The following is a 17837-nucleotide window of genomic DNA, read 5'->3' on the forward strand; positions in this document are numbered from 1 at the left end:
CCTATTCAACCCCGGGTCTTAGGGCATTATACTTTCTCATTCTTGGGGGATGGACACGGATTACATCATGGGTGGAAAGGGGATTTTGATTTACTTTTGAGGGTGGGAAGAATTGGGGATTATCTTAGGGGTTAAGAAATAAATTAGAGTAATGGAAGTGATAAGGAAACGGGGATAGTTCAATTATGGTAGTAATAAGCTATTCGAGTAATTGGTGAATATAAATTGCATGTCTGCTATAGATGAGGTCTCGGATCGGGGTACCTACGGAGTAGATAGAGGTGGGATACGATGGATATGGAACGTAATGACATACGTGTGTGTGGTCTGTTCATTATTCTTCTTTCCATTGCTCTAAGTCTGTACGGAGTACTCCGTACTAGGTTAATTAATTAATGTGATGGTCTATGTACCGCACTCGAAGCGGTAACTCTAGTCAGGATGATCCATCGTCATCTCCTCCCAGAGAGACACCGAGTAACCGTGGTCAGACCATAGGCATATTATTAGTCGTCCAGAATAGTAGACCAATGCCACTATTGCAGCCAACCGTCGACGATCGAGGTCTAGATTAAGCAGCTGTCGGCTGCCGTTTCACGTCGAGATAAATTTAGCATCGCGTGCCAGATTGCTTTTTGGAGGGGTCAGTCTCTAACGCGATACTAGCGACATGATGCAGTAGTCAGGAGGAGGACTGTTGGTTCGGGACGGAGAACCGCAGGAGGAGGCAGGAGACGGGCGCTTAGCTAGTCTTGCAGTTGCAGGCGGGAGTCTCAGTCTCTACCACGGTTCCGCCAGTCATCACCTGCGGTGATCCGCAAGTGGAGTTCCAGCACTGTAGCTGTGTGGATGGGATGAGGTGTGTCGGTCTGCAGTCTGCACTGACTCCTGAATGCAGTTGCAAAGTTGGGTCACAACTGCTCGGTTGCATACGCACCGGCCACTAGTCTGGTGTCGGCATCGGCCTCATGCTGGATGGAATCACTTGGGAGAGGTTGGGGCCATAATACTGCTGACTGTACTGTGCACTAGTAGGTACGGAAAGCGCTGCTATTTCAGGAGACAGCCTTGTGAGACAACGTTGGTTTGGGGGTTGGTTCTGGAACCGGATCCTGCAGGGCACACAGCTTCTTTGTCCGTCTGGATTGTGGTGGTGGTGCATCCATGGATGGACTATGGAAGTCAGTATCATCGGGCTGGGTTGAACCGACGGTTCTACCCCTGACTAGTTGACTACTGCCACTACTACCGCCGATGTCGAGTGGGGCAGCTCCCGATCGGCCGCCCGGCCTGGACGCGAAGCTGGCTCGGGAGGGCGGATACGATGGATGAAGGTCATTGCAGGTGCGGATGAGGAGGGGATAGAAGTGAGAGAGCGAGGCAGATAGTAACTAGCAGGAGGAACCAGGCTGAGATCAGCTGGCAGTGATGGAATTGGCCCTCCGGGCTGAGCAGACACAAAGTCTTGTCGAGGTCGATGCTGGCGAGAGATCCCCCCACCAATCCGGGAATTCGTTTTGTCGGGGCCAATCAGGCTGGGGGAATCTCCGTCTCCTCCGCCGCCGCCCCTTTCAAACCGCCCGCGACGGCTGCAGTTGGCATGGACTGCTGCTGCTACTGCCGCCGCTGCTCCTTTTCTCGTCCTCGCCCAAATTTTCCTACTAACCAACTGCTGGTTCTTCCCGAACCGGGTCTGTCGCTCATTGATTGCTTGATTGACGGCTTGATGGACTGATCCATCTTGATTGGGATTGTCTGAAAGCCCCAAAGAAAACCCGCCCCAGGAATGGGTCTCCGTCCCCTGAGTTTTACAGCGGCGCGTGTCATCCTCCCTCACCTCAGACTCGCCGACTCCCTCTAGAGCCCCGTGCCACTCCTGCTCTTGTCGCCATGAGGGTGCTGCGTCGATCCTGAACCCATTGACCAACGATTGTTTCTGATCTTCCCTCTGCCCCCTTCCCGTCTCTTGCCTGTTCTTGTCATCTATCCCGAGAGTTGGCGTTCACCTTGCCAATTAGAGTGCCGCCCTCCCTCATGGCCCCCGGCTGGTCTTCTCCGCCTGCGTCGGGCGCTTTATCGTCAAGCCCAAACCATAATCATTCCCAGTCCCAAACTTATCATCCTACATTTCCAGGGACTGTTGACCCCGGCGCTTGGCCAAGCCCTCCTCGCCCTCCCTCGTCCGCCGCCTCTCCTTCTTCCCCTCCTCCCTCTGCTTCCTTCGTGCGCAGGAAACCAGTACCCCAGGATGCTGTGATCCTGTCGCGCCAGTCCAGGCCTCCCTCTTCGCCCTCCTCGCCCCTGCTGTCCCCCCGGGGTGACTCTGCTGCAGATCCGCCGTTACTCCCTGTCTCCCCCCCTCCTGTCGTCCATAACTTGGACTTCTCCCCTGCTTCGACCTTGTCCTTCCCCGGCTCCGTGTATGAGGTTGACGACGAGGAGGACGAGGATTCCTTTCACTCTGATCCAAGGGATCTGGATAGGTATGACAGCCGTCAACCCTGCTCGTGCCCTTCCCCCCACCCCCCTGCTGGCCCCCCTCGCTTGGCTGCAGTCCCTTAAGCTTATGCATGCTACTTCTGCAGCCTTGGAGAGGGCGTTTCATGTTGCCTTTCCCTTTCAGAAGTGGCAAGACTAATACCGGCCTCTTTCTTCTCTTTACCAGATCTCCCCGTGGTGGTCCGTCCGCGTCCCATCTACGTATCAATACCTCCGCGGCATTCGTCGACGAGGACGACGACGAGAGCAACAACCGCCACAACCATCTCGCCTTCTCCGCCCAGTTCTCGAATGGGACTCCCGTGCACAGCCGTCTTGTCAGCGAGCCGTTTGTTCCCATCCTCAAATCACCTTCCTTTGTCCCGAAGCGGGCTACAACCATGGCCTTGCATTTGCCCACCAACCGTCCTCCCCCGCTACATATAGATTCACCCAGCCGGTCCTCGTCCGGAGACTCCAAGCAGCCCAAAACCCCTGCAAACAAGATCAGCTCCTTCTTCGGCTGGCGCGCTACAACCTCATCCCCTGGCGCAGAGTCCTCCAGCACCGAAATCTCCGAGACCGGTCGCTCCCCGGTGCCCTCCCCGATGCCTCCTTCTCTACACAGCGCTCACTTCTCCATCACTCCCTCCACCACGGTTCCCTTCGATCCCACCAGGCCTCAGGTGCCTCTTCCGCAGCGAAACCCATCGTTGAGCAGTGGGAGTATTCTGGATTCAAAGTCAACAGCTTTGGTGACAGAACTCGAGAATGAACTGCGGGAGATCAGCTCGGAGCTGGCGGGGTCCATCCGGCGGGAGATGGAGTTGGAGGATCTGGTAGAAAGGCTGCAGTCGGATGTCCCCTTAGATACCCCCAATCGCCGTACGAGCGATTACTTTTCCGATTCGGGCTCCAGCTCCATCCGCTATGCGTATGAGGCAGGCGGTCGAATCGAAGATATTGAGAAATATAAACGCACCGCCGAGCAGGAAAGGGCTCAGCTCAAGGTGGATTTGTCTCAAAAGCTGCAAGAAGAGCGAAGCCGTCGAGCGGCATCCGAGGCGCACGTCCAGATCCTAGAGTCGCAGGTTCACCAGGTACGAATCCAATTAACCAACAATGTTACCCCGGACTAACACGCATTAGCTGCGACGAGAGAGAGTAGACCTCTCAGACTTGTCGTCTAGGACGAAAGAGCTCGAAGCAGCATTAGATGGTACCCGTAGAAAGTTGGCGGAAGAACGGCAGATCAAGGACAACTTTGAAGATCTGTTAACAGCAATGAGAGTTGAACTCGAACAGCTGCGAAACGAACGGGACCATCTCCGGGATGACGTTATCCCTCAGTTGCAACAAGGTAGCCAATCGGCCGTCCCTCCGTCCGATCCCTCGGAAGTCGAGCGGCTGCTGGAAGAAATCGAAGCGTTAAAAATCGAAAACGCCTCACTTGCCCAGCTGCAAGGCAGTCGGTTCGCATCGATTGCCGAGGAGGACGGGATGCCAACCTCAAGAAATGTCGGATTGGGCCTGTCGCGGTCGAACTCGCTGGCTCGCGTGCGTACCAAGCCCGGTACGCCTGGCCTGTCCCGGTCGAATTCGGTATCTGCCAAGGAGCGCAATGAGTCTCCCCGAGAAAACCTGGCGGACCGCATCGAGGATGTGGAAGCGCAGCGTGATGCTCTTCACCAGTCTCTTCGGCGTCTGCTTGATCGCCAGGCCCACGATGCCCGGGAATATGAGAAGCGGCTTCAGCTCATGGAGCTGGAGGTCGCCCGCGCACAGCAAATGGGTTCCCCGCGCAAGCTGGGCTACGAACGCGAAGTCCGCAACTTGCGCGAAGAGGTGAATGATCTTCGTCAGCGGGCCGAGGACGCTCTGGAGCAAAAGTGGCAGTGCGAGAAAGGTTTGGCCGGTCTGAAGATGGACCTGGACCGGGCCGAACAGGAGACCACATCCCTGCGTGTACTGTTGCAGGAGCATGACATCACTGTCCCCGAAGACCTCGAGTGCGACCGCGACGGGTTCGCAGAGGTTCTCGCCACGTCCTCGTCCCTGGAGTCGGCTTACCGACAACTCCAGGCGGACCGGGAGATCGCCGAAGCCAGCGCGGCTCAGTCACCCATGGCGGAGCAAGGCTCGCTCGCCGAGTCGGTCAGCCGGACGGAGATGCTCGCGCAGCATGTGCAACGGCAGCTGGCCAGCAACCACGCCCTGCGAAGCCGTCTGGCCGAGGCCATTGGCAAGGGTGAGAAGGAGCAGCAGCTGTCGGCTGCTCGCATCAACGAAATGCAGGCCCGGCTCAAGGAGATGGAGGACATCCTGGTGATGGCGCAGCAGTACTCTGAGGATGAAATGGCCCGTCACGAGGAGGAAGTGCGTGCCCTTGAAGAGAGCCACAATGCGCAGTTGAAGCGTATGAAGAACGGTGCGCGCAGCCCCGCGGCCTTGTCGCCCATGCCTCCGACCACGCCTTTTGGCGCGCGGTCGCCCCGGCTCGAGATAACCACCAGCGGCAAGGGCATGGCTTTGGATGAGGCCATCCAGTCGGAGAATTTGGAACGGCGGGTCAAGGAGCTGGAGAAGCTCCTTCGCGACGCCGATTCGGAAATGGAGGAAGTTGTGAGCCGGATGAACCGGGCGCAAATCGAAGTTGGCGAACTTCAGTCTGATCGGTAAGCAGTCCTGCTCTTGGAATTTCTGGCCAGAATCGTTGCTAACAAGGAACAGGGATGAGGCACTCCGCCTGACTCGCAAGCTCCAGGCCGAAATCATGGCCGAACGCGAGACGTTCAAGGCCCTGATGGGTTGATGTCGATTTCATAACTCCTTGCTTTGCGCTGTATAAAATAATCTCATGGGGCGGTGTTTGGGCGTCGACTAGCGTGAGGAATGTTTTGGATGCGCATGTTTGTTTTGGACGAGGTGCTGCGCATCCTCCGAGGCTTGTATATGGTGACTGGGGTCCATGGCCAGATGGACTTGTATATATCTCACGATCACGAAGTGGTCATGTGTAACCGCCTAGATGTACAGTTGTATACCACCTTGATTGACACGCGAATGAGAGATACGATGTAGATTGTATTATGTAGAAACGACGAGGTCGAGCCCCTTCCTAGTCTAGTCTTATCACGAGATCCACCCCCGGGCGGCTGTTTGTCTGGTTTGGCGCTGCGCTCGGGCGCTAATTGGCCCGCGCATGGGCGCATTGTGCTGGAGCATCTGGCCGTGGAAAGTCCCGAGGAAGATCCCGACTCCTTCATCGACCATCGCTGTCCTTTCTTGGGTTTCATACAATCATGGCAGTTCCCGTTTTATAGGTCCTATATAGCATTAGACCGCTCGCGTTTATCTCATCTACCCGACTTCTCTCCGAACGACCTTCCGTCTACCCATCCTTCAACCCGTATAAAAAACTACGACCGACCGACCTCTCTTCCTCCCCAGCTGTCTCCACCATGGATTTTCTCCCGGGTATGCAATGCCTCCCACCCTCACCACCCTCACCCCTAACCACCGAGGTCTTCATAGAGTCCCTTCTCTCCCTCATCCAACAACATCCGACGCTCCAAACCCTGACTTCCACCCCGATCACCTCTCACCTCGCCACCCTTCATTCCACCTATTTCACACCCTACATATTCAATCTGCGCACCACCTACCTGGACCCCTATCTCATCCAGCCGCTCGCCACGCTCCTCACCTCCTCCATGCCCGACCTCGTCTCCATCATCATCCTCGCTCTCGTCCTCCTCATCTCCCTGAAGATCCTCGACTATGCTCGCCGTCTCGTCATGTTCTGGGTCAATCTGGCCCTGCGCTTGCTGTGGTGGGCGCTGGTGCTGGCCGTCGTATGGTACGTCTATTCCGTTGGGATTGAGAAAACGGGTAGGGATGTAGGGTGGTTCGTGGGTGTTGCGGGGGGGTTTGTCGATGGGTTCAGAGATGGAGTGGAGGGGGGACGTGCCGTGACTGGCACTGCCATGGCGGGGGGGTATGCTACCGGGTTAGGGGGCAGAGGTAGATAGGTTGATCGGGATTATATGATGTTGCGTTGGCAGGTGTTGGGGAAGGGATGGGGTTGGAATGGGGGGCTTATGATAATGACTGCATGGATCAATGGTTGATTTGGGCGGTGTGTGATGTACACTGCAAGGATTGGGAGCATGATAAGAGCAATGCTCATTGGGAAGCTTCGTTGCTACACGGGATATCTATGTAGGAGGGAAAAGTACATGATTGGTGGTGTTTGCATTGCTATTGGGTTGTCTTAGGTATGGTGTAGGTGTCATGCTTGGCAATTACATGATCTTCGGCTCACATTCCTCTTTGTCGGAATGGTTGATCGCCCGATTCCTTCGGTGTCTTTGTTCGTATCTGATACGAATCTCTGCCCTTGGTTTTTTTGGCCCCATCACCCGGTGGGATGCTTATGGCAGACGGTGCCGGCGGTTCCAACGGGGTGGTGTTGTTGTTGTTGCTGCTGTTACTCAGCAGCGGGTTCATCCCGCTGCAACCTAGTTAATATACCTCGACGGAGTATGCGCTAGTCAGGCCCCGATCCTGACGTGATGGCGTAATCGCCGCGGCGCTCAGCCCCTGCCGCTTACAGCTCAATCCTCGTAATCCACTTCTTGGGCGTCCGACGGCTCGCGTGGTTCCTGCGCCTCATGGTACTGAATCGCATCATCAATGTGACTCAGAACCGCCGCAACGCTGTCCTCATCCTGCACGTCCAGCTTGAGGAACGAAACCATACTGAAATCATCAATGAGCTGGCCGACCGCGCGATTCAACTGCTGGAACGACCCGCCACTCAACATCGTATCTTTCGACGATGGATCACCCTCCATCGTCGTCGTCCCCTCCTCGTCCGTACTGCCCAGCAGGTTGTTAATATCCACACTGGTGAACTGCTTCAACTCCTTGCGCGAGATCATATCCCGCACCTGGTCCATCTTGCTCAGAATGTTGACGTGGGGCATCTCCAGCATCAACATGGCAGACATGGCACTCAACGTGCCGGCAAAGAATTTGGCCTTGTCCACGACGAACGTACTCTCGAGCAGATACGCCGCACAGAGACTGATGTTCAGGGGCCCTTGACGCGACAGAAACTGTACCAGCGACGGCAACAGTGGAATGTGCGTGTACAGCTCGATCTGACCGGGCATGTCGAAGATGATCAGGTACTCTTCGCTGAGCGGATCGAGCGCCTCCGAGAGGAATTCCAGATTTTGCAGTAGGAACTCGAAACAGTAGATGAGGCCGCCATTGGGACCGAGTCCTAGCTCTTCCATGACGTCTTCCAAGGTGATGAGTTCGCGGATGTCCAAGTCGGGCTCATAGTTGAAGGTTTCGGCGGCGGGGTCAAGGTTCACGTAGAAGCAGCTGCGTCGGGTGTTTTGGAGGTGTTGGATGATGGAGCTGCAAAATGTGGTTTTGCCCGCGCCCGCGGGGCCCATCACTAGGACGCCGTACTTGGACATGCTGACGGTGGTGGTGGTAGTGGTGGTGAAGGCGCGGGGTCCAGGATGCTGACAAGGAGGGGAAAAGTGAAGCTAGTAGTGGGATCCGTCTCGAGTTCGGAGTTTCACGCACCCAAGAAAATCACCGAAGCTAGAGAAAATCACGCCGTACGGAGTAAGTAAGAGACCCGTAATACGGAGGGCTGGAGGCAGGCTGGAAGGAAAGAAGTTGAGGTTGAGAAAGCCCGGGGACCGTCTGTCAGCGCCGATTGGATCAGCCGCGCATTCGAGGGGTTCCGGTTGGCAAATAGAAACCCGCGGCCGGTGCATGAACCGCTTCGTGCCCTTCTTTTCCTTGCCGTTTTGTTCTTTTGGCCCTTACTTTTTTTTTTTTTCTGCCCCCGCCGACCGCCGGAGGGAATGGCGCCATCGGAGACACATTAATACGGGCCCCCTCTCCTCTTTTCTCTTCTTCCCCTCCTCCCTTTTCCCTCCCTCCATTTATTCTCCTCACTTTCTGTTCTTTATCTCTCCCAGATTCCTTTCTCTCCGTCTTCCTCTTCTCTCCCCCCTCAGTTTTTTTTTCTTCCACCACATTCCCCCTCCACTCTTCACAATGGGCAGCGTTTCCAACGGCTCGACTTTCCTTTTCACCTCCGAGTCTGTCGGAGAGGGTCACCCCGATAAGATCGCGTATGTGCACATAATCAATTTCATCTGGTTTGGTGGATCCGTGCCTGACTAACCTGCCTCTACAGTGATCAGGTCTCCGATGCCGTTCTCGATGCTTGCCTGGCTGAGGACCCTCTCTCTAAGGTACGGCTCCCACATCGGATTATATCGGCTTTTATCGGATTTTTGCGCGTCCCACCTTGTGATTGGCCGACGCTCTCTCCGATACCGCCTCTCCCTCGTGCATGTGAATGTCTGATTAACATGATCTGTTCCCTGTAGGTCGCCTGTGAGACCGCCACCAAGACTGGTATGTTCCCCACCTCATCTAATCTTATCTGAACCATGCACTGACCAACCTGCAGGTATGGTGATGGTCTTCGGTGAGATCACTACCAACGCCAAGCTGGACTACCAGAAGGTCATCCGTGGTGCCATCCAGGACATTGGCTATGACGCCTCCGAGAAGGGTTTCGACTACAAGACCTGCAACGTCTTGGTCGCCATTGAGCAGCAGTCTCCCGATATCGCCCAGGGTCTGCACTACGAGGAGGCTCTTGAGAAGCTCGGTGCTGGTGACCAGGGTATCATGTTCGGTTATGCCACCGATGAGACCCCTGAGCTCCTCCCCCTCACCGTCGTCCTCTCCCACAAGCTCAACAAGGCCATGACTGATGCCCGCAAGAGCGGTGCCATCCCCTGGCTCCGTCCCGACACCAAGACCCAGGTCACCATCGAGTACGCTCACGACAACGGTGCCGTCAAGCCCCTGCGTGTCGACACCATTGTCATCTCTGCCCAGCACAGCGACGAGGTCTCCACTGAGGAGCTCCGCGCTGTCCTGAAGGAGAAGATCATCAAGTCGGTCATCCCTGCTGAGCTTCTGGACGACCGCACCGTCTACCACCTCCAGCCCTCCGGCCGCTTCGTCATCGGTGGTCCCCAGGGTGATGCCGGTCTCACTGGCCGTAAGATCATCGTCGACACCTACGGTGGTTGGGGTGCTCACGGTGGTGGTGCCTTCTCCGGTAAGGACTACTCCAAGGTCGACCGTTCCGCTGCCTACGTCGGCCGCTGGATCGCCAAGTCCCTCATTGCCGCTGGCCTTGCCCGCCGTGCTCTGGTCCAGCTCTCCTACGCCATTGGTGTTGCTGAGCCCCTCTCCATCTTCGTCGAGACCTACGGCACCTCCTCCAAGTCCTCCGATGAGCTCGTCCAGATCATCCGCAACAACTTTGACCTCCGTCCCGGTGTCATTGTTAAGGAGCTGGATCTGGCCAAGCCCATCTACTTCCAGACCGCCAAGAACGGTCACTTCACCAACCAGAACTTCTCCTGGGAGAAGCCCAAGGCCCTCAAGTTCTAAGCGAGTCGCTCGCGGTGACCGTGGACCTGCTTCTCTTCTGAGACAGATTCCGTTACGAATGTGATGATTTTGCTTTGTTTTCAACAACTCAAAGCACGAGCATAGACATGTCAAAAAAGCACCTTTTGATGTTTGGATGTTTGTTCAACTTTTGCATGGTCTCTCTGAGACGGGTTCGGCGAGGATAAATTCAACATGATACCACTTTTCATATACCTTGGGAGGGTTGTTTCGGCGTTTTCGGGAGCGAAAGTCTTCAACACTGCCTCCAGGCTCAGGACCGAGTACTATCTGCGGGATGGCCATCCGGCGTGGTGGCCTGTCCCGCACGGGGGTTCGGACGTGGCTCCGACAGGAGTGACATAGATGGTGAAAGCCATTGCGCTAATCTAAACATTAGCATAGAATAATAATGATGCATACTTGTGCTATACTTAGAGTCGGAGTGTATCGGTGTCGAGTAGATTGTAGGCTAAGTGCAACTACTTGGGCCGTGCCCACTTAGGGTTAGCCGAGTGCACTCAGATCGAACTGCGTGTAAATAGCTTCCCAATCAATACTCTTGCGACACTTTTCTATCTATGTAGTTTTACCGTCTTAGATATGCTTCCTATCCATAATCCATACTCCATGTGTAGAGTACCATACCATGCTGGTAGTACTCCGTAGGCGGCTGCAAATGACTTCGCCCCCTCCGCCGCGACGCGTGACCCAACTCCGCGGACGCGTCGACCGCCCGAACAGAGGGACCTCGACTTTCATCCACCACAACTATCTCGACCCATTGCCCAACCCATTACCCATCTAGACTAGACCAGATCTTCCCTCTTCAAGTTCCTCCGACATCCGACAATGAGCGCATAATCTCATACCACACACCACACCACACATACACATACACATACACATACAGACATACCCATGGCCACCCGCATCTCATCAACAGCCACCGCAACAGCAACAGCCCTCACCCCCATCCCACTCAACCTCGTCCCAAACAATCTCTCTTCAACTCCTAACTCACATAAAAAGCGCAAGACCTCGCACTCAGACAACGATGTCTTCGCAATCCCTTCCACAAGCGCATCGGCTAAGTCGTCGGCGTCGATAACTCCACAGATTAGTATACGTGTATGTATGCCCCTTCTTGTCACTGGCTTGATTCTTATATATGGAAGTATATAACTAATGATAAGATGGCAATGATAGACCCACTCAGATACCCCCTTCCACCTCACACCGATAACCGTCCTCGCGCGCGACAATATCCCGTTTACGTGGGTTGAGTTTGAAACTCATCACCAGCAGCAACAACAGCAACTACCAGGGTGGTTATTCGAGGGGTACATACCTGTTCTGGAAAATGGGTTGGATGTGGTTCTTGCGGTACGGGTGGGTGGAGAGATGGGCGTGTGGGTGGTCGAACGGGTGAAGAGGGGGGTGTATGCGTTGTTGAGGTTGAGGGGGGTGGGGGAGGGGGAGGTCGTTGTTGCGGCGAAGAGTGGTCGTGATGCTGCTGAAAGGCCGAGGGAGAGGCCTGCTGGGGAGTGGTGGGAGGTGGCGAGGGTGGAGGATCCGGGGGATGGGAGGGTTGCATTGGGGAAGAGGGGACGGGGTGTGGATGTGGAGGTTGTGTTTGGGGGGGTGGAAGAGGTACAGGTGCAGGAACTGGAGATGGTGCGCAGTTCGAGTTCCGAAGGGCCGGTTCTGCTGGGGGTTGGGGAGCAGAGTGTTACTGCTGACGGTGTTGAAGGGTTGGATGATGGTAGGGGGGATGGCCTGCAGTCGCCACAGGAACTGCTCGATGGTCTACGGGAGCAGTATCTGCAGGCGTTGTATGTTTCCAAGGTGAGTGCGCTTTTTCATGAGATTTGGGAAATAAATGCTAAGGGATAGACTTCCGTGGCGTATTTCGCCAAAGGCCCTCTGGCACGATGTCGTGCTGCCTTCCAGGCAGGGAATGAGTCGGCGAAACCGGTGCAGTTGGTCGAGTTTTACAGAGAGGCTGTTCTCACGGCCAAGAGGATGGATCACAAGTATCGCGAAACTCTACCATCTACAATTCAGGACCTCCTGCTCAGCGTGTCGGATGACGAGGCGCAGCCGAAGCGCAAGCGCAAGAACTCCAAGAAGAAACTCGGCAAGAATGGGCTGTATCCTGAGGAAGGGGACTTGATTCGCAAGTGGTGGCGGGATCGTGCACTCGACCAGGGTCTTCCGTCGGAGATGTCGAGAGAGGCAGAGTCGAAGAAGCATGTTGCGGATTTGCGGTTGCGCGAAACGCAGCTGCAGATTCTGTTGATTCTCGAGACCATGGCTCTGGAGGCGACTATGGCCGACGAGAAGCACGAGGGCAATGGAGAGGGCACCGACAAGCCTACAAAGAGTGTCAAGAAGCCGCAAGACCTGACTGTCATGCTGGAACTTCACCTCGACCGACTGTGCATCTGGCATGCCGTCAGCTTCGAGGAGACTGTTGTTCCTGACACGGCCAAGAACTACGGCAGCAACCATCTCTCGGGGAAGAAGGTCGAGAGCGATGCCGTCCGTGATTTCTGCACCGAGGTCATCGTCCCGTTCTACGCATCGCGTCTGCCGGACAAGTGCAAACTGATTACACGCAAGTTGGGCGTCTCGACTGCGATCTCGCCCTTTACGAAGCAGCCTCAGAAGGCGACACGGGAGCCGGGAACCCCGGTGGAGCGACAGCACGCGCAGAAGCAGTCTCGTCGTCGCGCGTTCCAACGCGTATTGACGGACCAGGCGCCGTCCCAGACTCGCCATCCCCCATCCCTCACTCGCTCGAACACGACCCCGGCAGCCGACACGAAACGAGACTCGCTGGATCCTCTGCTGCCCACCCTCAGCGCCAATGTGCGCGGCGGCATCCAGAAAGCCAAACGGGTTGAGAACCGCGAGGTGGATCTCAATGCGGTGGCACGCCAGCACGAGACCAAATTGAAGAAGATGCAGATGCTGGTGGAGCAAAAGAAAGAGCTGGACGCTGCGATTCACGCCCTCCGCAAACCGAACCGCGAGCTGGTGGCCAAGGATATTGCCGAAGATGCCGACAAACGACTGACCACCGGCAGTTCCAGGAAGCCCAAAAACCCCGTCCGAAACCCTCTGGGCCAAGGCGTGCAGGTCGCCGCCACGCCCAAGGGGAGTCGCAAGAAGGAGGCCATGGCCATGCCTCTACCGAAGAGTCTCTCTCAACCGTCCTTCAAGGGATCTTCCCCGTTCACGAGCGAGCCGCAGATCGTTCCCGGCTCTAATATCCGCCCCAGCTCAATTTCAGGGCTCTTCCGATCCGCCGACCTCGGGGCGATCCAGGAAACGCCCACGCGGCGGCCGTCGCAGCCACAGACCAGTGATCTGAACGCATCACCCAGTCTTTCAGGACCCCTTTTCCGCGTTCCCAGCAAGCCAGTTACCACAGCCTCCGCCCCGATGACGAAGGCCACGGAAATGGGCCCATCGACGCCGATCGCCGCCCGACACGTGGACGCATATCTGCCCCGAGTCAAATCCATCCAAAGTAGGCCATCAATGATCATGGATACGCCGCCAAAATTGGGTGTGGCCAATACTCCCATTCCGGTCTCTGTGCCTGTGATCACGAACAGGATGCCCGAATCTGGGTCAGGGGAGACCCCTGTGAAGGCCAGCAGCACCAGTATTGCTGCCACTCCAGCACAAGTATTTGCTACGCCTGTGAAAAGTGCCCGGTTAGCCGTGCCGAGTATGTCTGCGGTGCCGGTGACTCCAGAGAAATCCATCTATGCGCAGTTGGGATGGGATGATGATTTTGCCTGATTCTGTTTACTTGTGTGGGTTAGCGGGCGTTCATAATACCTGGTAGATTTATGATGACCATGCATTACATAGTTAATTACTATTCTTTCTCAGTCAACAATCATGATGCTGAACCAGAACCACTGACTGCCACCACAAGAACCTACCTTGCCGAGTTCATCTACTATTCTAGATCAAGTCCACTGCAGAACCTTATACCAATGAAGCACAACGAGCCCCTCGACAACAATAATCACAGACTAAACAACCCCCCAACTCAACACCAAGCCCACCATCCCATACCAACATTGTATCACCCTACAACAACCTCAACACAACCCCCAACCTCCATATACCTATACACAGTACACCCTCCCACCCTCTCTACTCCTACCACCACCCCACTGCTCCCCATAATAGTCTGCTCCCTCCCCCCAACACCATCATCATCAACATCAACATCAACATATCCACCTGCCTGCTGCCACTGCACCCCGACACCATCACATCAACCAAAATAAACAGATCAGGCACCATAACCTCTTTGATATTCTGCAGTATCTCTCAACATTTCTGATCCGGCTAGTCGTGTAGATGTGGCGGTAGTCGAATTTCGCCTGCATTCTGTTAATATATTACAATACCCTACAAAAAAGATAGTAATAGCAGATAGTAATGGGGGATTAATGGCTAGATGAGCTGAACAGGATGATGATGCACCTATTTAACTACGTGATCGATGCAACCGTTGCAAGCAAGGTGGGCGGGTTTCTGGCTGAAGATAAAGAAAAGAAGCATTCTAGGCGGTTGATGACACGCTGTTGGTGGGAAGATACTTTGCAAATACATACAGGACTCATGTCTAACTGGGGAAGTATAACTAGTCTGCTCGTAATTCATGTCGACGCATTAGCAGCATGTTCTTCCTACATAGTATGTTGGTAATCTAAAACCCATAGTTAGGGCTACGGCCTGGAAGGAAGGGTATAGGGAGGTGGCTCAGATTCCTAGTCTTTTGCCAGTCTCTTAGTTCGGTTAGTAGGTTTGCTTTGCCAAATGTACCTAGGCGGGTCTAACCGTGTACATAGTCAGTTTTCTCAAGGGATAGAAGAATTGATTGAAGTTTCTAAGTACGTAGGGGGAGTGGTTGATTTACATCTCTAGATGTTATGCGTTACCTCGCAGGCGTTAATCTATTCAAGTTTGAATAAAGGAACGGAATGAATATCATGAATATAATAGTACTCTCGTAGGTAGGTTAATACTTTTAGTGTACTCCGTAGTGAGTATGATATTTAAGGATAAGTATAAGTACTATAATCCACCATTCATACTACTCGTACTACTATGTATAATAGAGGAGATAATATTAAAGCAAGCACGTCGTACTTCATCCCTCCCGATCGATCGAATCAAAGTACGTAACCCTGTGGCTATGAATCCGAAATGGTGGATCTCGCCATTGCGCATCCCTACTCCATGCAGATCTTAGTTCCGTCTGGTGGCAACTGGCAATACCACTCACTCATCTACCCGCTCACTCGCCCCATCATCATTGTTATCGTCATCACCATCATCATTATCATTTTCTTGTCAGTACGTAGTATGATCTAAATAGGTATCCTCGCTTTACTTTCTCTCGCTATACCTGCCCAATTAAGGCATTCCTATCATGGTATCGATGTTGTTGGGTGATTGCTGTAGTGCATCATGCATCACGCCACGCCATGCCAGGCCGCGCCATGTAATGCTGCCACGCCACATCCTTTCTGTCTACTGGTTTACTTCTCTGGTTACTTCAGTTGATTACTTACTAGTGATGTGTGTGTATGATGTAAATAAGTCACGCATTAAACACGTTGGTTTAATTCTGGTTTTACGTTATGTCTTGTGCTGTAAGTACATAGTAGTGGATGATGTGGATATGTACAGGGATTGGCTGCAGAGGGATGTCCCTGCCGGTGGGTTCGTGAGATTTATTGATTGGATCCTTGCATTATTACCTAGATAGTATGTACTATGTAGATACTGGCTGGTACAGGGTATGGAGTACGAATACGATTAAGTGCATGGGTACGTGGCTTGCCTGGAATTACTCTACTATGTATCTATGTAGGGTATGAGACTGCTTATGGTTTGGATCGGTATGGATATTATTATGTACGAGATATTCTGTATATGTATAGTGTGTGGTTAATGGAGTAGACAACGGATAGAATCATGATAGATGTAGTATTTATTGATTGACTTTTGCTAGATACATATGGTCCTTCCAATCTAACTGGTAACTCCGATGATGTGGTGATATTAACCTTCCAACTCCTAGCTCGTATGGACCGATAATGAGTGCTGTGACTCCGCCAAGTATGTATGATGAATGAGATGATATTAAGAAATTCGTAGCTCGTGTCGTCGTGATTATTAGATTATGTTGTGATGTTGTGAGGTGGGAAGTGGTGTGGTGTGATGTGATGTGGTGAATCAGCCGGCAATGCGCACTGGCAGACACTGGCCAGGTGAAGGCCAAAAGTGTTTCCGTTGGACGGTCTTTTCGAGACAGTTGCGACCCTTTTCGAGGAGTCCCTCTTCCTTCTTCTCTTCCTTCTTATCGGTCTTATCGGTAGAGACTGCAGGAGCAGACACATGGAAGCTGACGTGGACAGTGGTCTTCTCTGTCGTCTCGGCCGGCTCGTCCTTGGAGGTCCGATCCTGTTCCTCATCCTTGCGGTCCTCGGGACCCTTCTTCTTGTCTTCGTCTTCACGGTCCTCCTCCTCACTCTCGGACTCGTCATCCTCCAGGTCGAACGAGTTGATGCGCGTCGTCATGTCCTTCTGAGCCCACTCCATCGACATACAGTGCAGACGGAAGTGACCGAGACAGCGACGAATGTCCGGATCCGGAGCCGTGGCCTCCCGGGCAAGTTTCTGGCGCGACAGGGTGGTGAGTTTGTAGGGAAGAGAGGACTTGTCGGCGAGGGGAGGCCAGCGCTTATTCATGGAGGGGTTGTTGGAGGAGAGAGGAGAGGAGGAGGGCTTCTTAGGCATGATATCGATTGCGGTGACGGCCATTGTAATTGTGACCAGTCTAGTAGTCTAACTACTGGGTATGTGGTGATGAGTCAAGGGCAATTGGTGGGGGGGGCCAGTATAAGAATGCGGAGGGAGATGACTGGAGCCGACTGGCGAGGGGATGGAGGGGTTGAGAATTATTGGGGGGAAGAATCTGGAGGGGAAGAAGAAGAAGACGGACGAGGAGAAAAATACTTAAGGGGAGAAGGCGGCGGTTGGGTTTGACTGGGTTTGGCTGGATCGTGACCGACGGAACGCCCAAAAGAGCAATCCGTCCTGGTGACCATCTGATCTGGCAGATTCTGCAAGCGGTTGATCCCCGGGTCTAGACTGGGCCTCTCCTATCGTCCTCCGTATTCGACGGTATGCTGTACCACTAGCCGTATGTATCGGTCAGTCCACCTGCTGTTCGCTGTTCAGTGTCCAGTGTCCACGCTGGTCGATGTCTCGTGTTGTACTTCTATGATGGGGTGATTTACGTGTCGCAAAGTCTACCACTCTGCTAGTTTGGTGGGATGGATTAAACTTCCGGGGTATGGGATGATAGCAACAGGTGTGACCGAAGAGGTATGTAGGAGGCATACACAGTAAGCAGGGACTGAACAGGAAAAGAAAAGAAAAAGGAAAGGGCCTCGACTCGACTCCACCCGCAAAACTGGTCGGGCAGCTGACCTCGCAGTGGGGCCGGGTCTGACGGCAATCCGTGGAATGTTCGACGCCGGGGGTCGTCCGCCCAGTCTGGCTCCTCGCTATTTGGTGACTATTAAATGGTGTCCTCCAGATCCCATTCGTGGCAGCCCTCAGTTACCCGTTCACCTTTACGCAGTAGGTTATCGCGACAACGTTCCCCCCGTCTCTGGTTCTGATAGATGGCGCAATATGGTTATTTCCAACGCGACCAGCCATGTGCAGCTCCAGAATCCGGAGACGAACACCCTCCAGTAGGAACGGTAAGGGATGGACAGGTCCGCCCCGGTGATTGGCCG

General features: G+C 54.1%; 6 protein-coding genes across 6 annotated transcripts; 4 read left to right on the forward strand and 2 right to left on the reverse strand.

Moving 5' to 3' along the window:
• Positions 1–1632: 1632 nt before the first annotated feature.
• On the forward strand, positions 1633–5537 carry BO80DRAFT_428590 (uncharacterized protein). The gene is made up of 4 exons (XM_025720287.1): positions 1633–2483; positions 2666–3578; positions 3628–5153; positions 5209–5537. Exons 1-4 carry the CDS (start codon positions 2035–2037, stop codon positions 5288–5290), a joined length of 2970 nt encoding a protein of 989 aa, XP_025571405.1. The 5' UTR covers positions 1633–2034; the 3' UTR covers positions 5291–5537.
• Positions 5538–5744: 207 nt separating this feature from the next.
• BO80DRAFT_428591 (uncharacterized protein) lies at positions 5745–6509 on the forward strand (the record flags this gene model as incomplete). Its single annotated transcript, XM_025720288.1, has 2 exons — positions 5745–5866; positions 6012–6509. A coding segment is annotated over one exon (498 nt), but the record flags the coding sequence as incomplete, so codon positions are not given.
• A 206-nt stretch (positions 6510–6715) lies between these two features.
• On the reverse strand, positions 6716–8283 carry BO80DRAFT_428592 (putative signal sequence-binding GTPase GPN3). Its single transcript, XM_025720289.1, has one exon. It carries the CDS (start codon positions 7968–7970, stop codon positions 7095–7097), a length of 876 nt encoding a protein of 291 aa, XP_025571407.1. The 5' UTR covers positions 7971–8283; the 3' UTR covers positions 6716–7094.
• A 195-nt stretch (positions 8284–8478) lies between these two features.
• On the forward strand, positions 8479–10297 carry BO80DRAFT_428593 (S-adenosylmethionine synthetase). The gene is made up of 4 exons (XM_025720290.1): positions 8479–8642; positions 8708–8765; positions 8904–8931; positions 8987–10297. Exons 1-4 carry the CDS (start codon positions 8566–8568, stop codon positions 9985–9987), a joined length of 1164 nt encoding a protein of 387 aa, XP_025571408.1. The 5' UTR covers positions 8479–8565; the 3' UTR covers positions 9988–10297.
• A 1313-nt stretch (positions 10298–11610) lies between these two features.
• BO80DRAFT_428594 (uncharacterized protein) lies at positions 11611–13896 on the forward strand. Its single transcript, XM_025720291.1, has 2 exons — positions 11611–11835; positions 11884–13896. The coding sequence occupies exons 1-2, from the start codon at positions 11662–11664 to the stop codon at positions 13801–13803; spliced, it is 2094 nt and encodes a 697-aa protein (XP_025571409.1). The 5' UTR covers positions 11611–11661; the 3' UTR covers positions 13804–13896.
• Positions 13897–15995: 2099 nt separating this feature from the next.
• On the reverse strand, positions 15996–17111 carry BO80DRAFT_428595 (uncharacterized protein). The gene has a single exon (XM_025720292.1). The coding sequence runs from the start codon at positions 16849–16851 to the stop codon at positions 16264–16266; it is 588 nt and encodes a 195-aa protein (XP_025571410.1). The 5' UTR covers positions 16852–17111; the 3' UTR covers positions 15996–16263.
• Positions 17112–17837: the final 726 nt, after the last annotated feature.

This window comes from Aspergillus ibericus (assembly GCF_003184845.1).
Source record: "Aspergillus ibericus CBS 121593 unplaced genomic scaffold BO80scaffold_49, whole genome shotgun sequence".
Classification (NCBI taxonomy): domain Eukaryota; kingdom Fungi; phylum Ascomycota; class Eurotiomycetes; order Eurotiales; family Aspergillaceae; genus Aspergillus; species Aspergillus ibericus.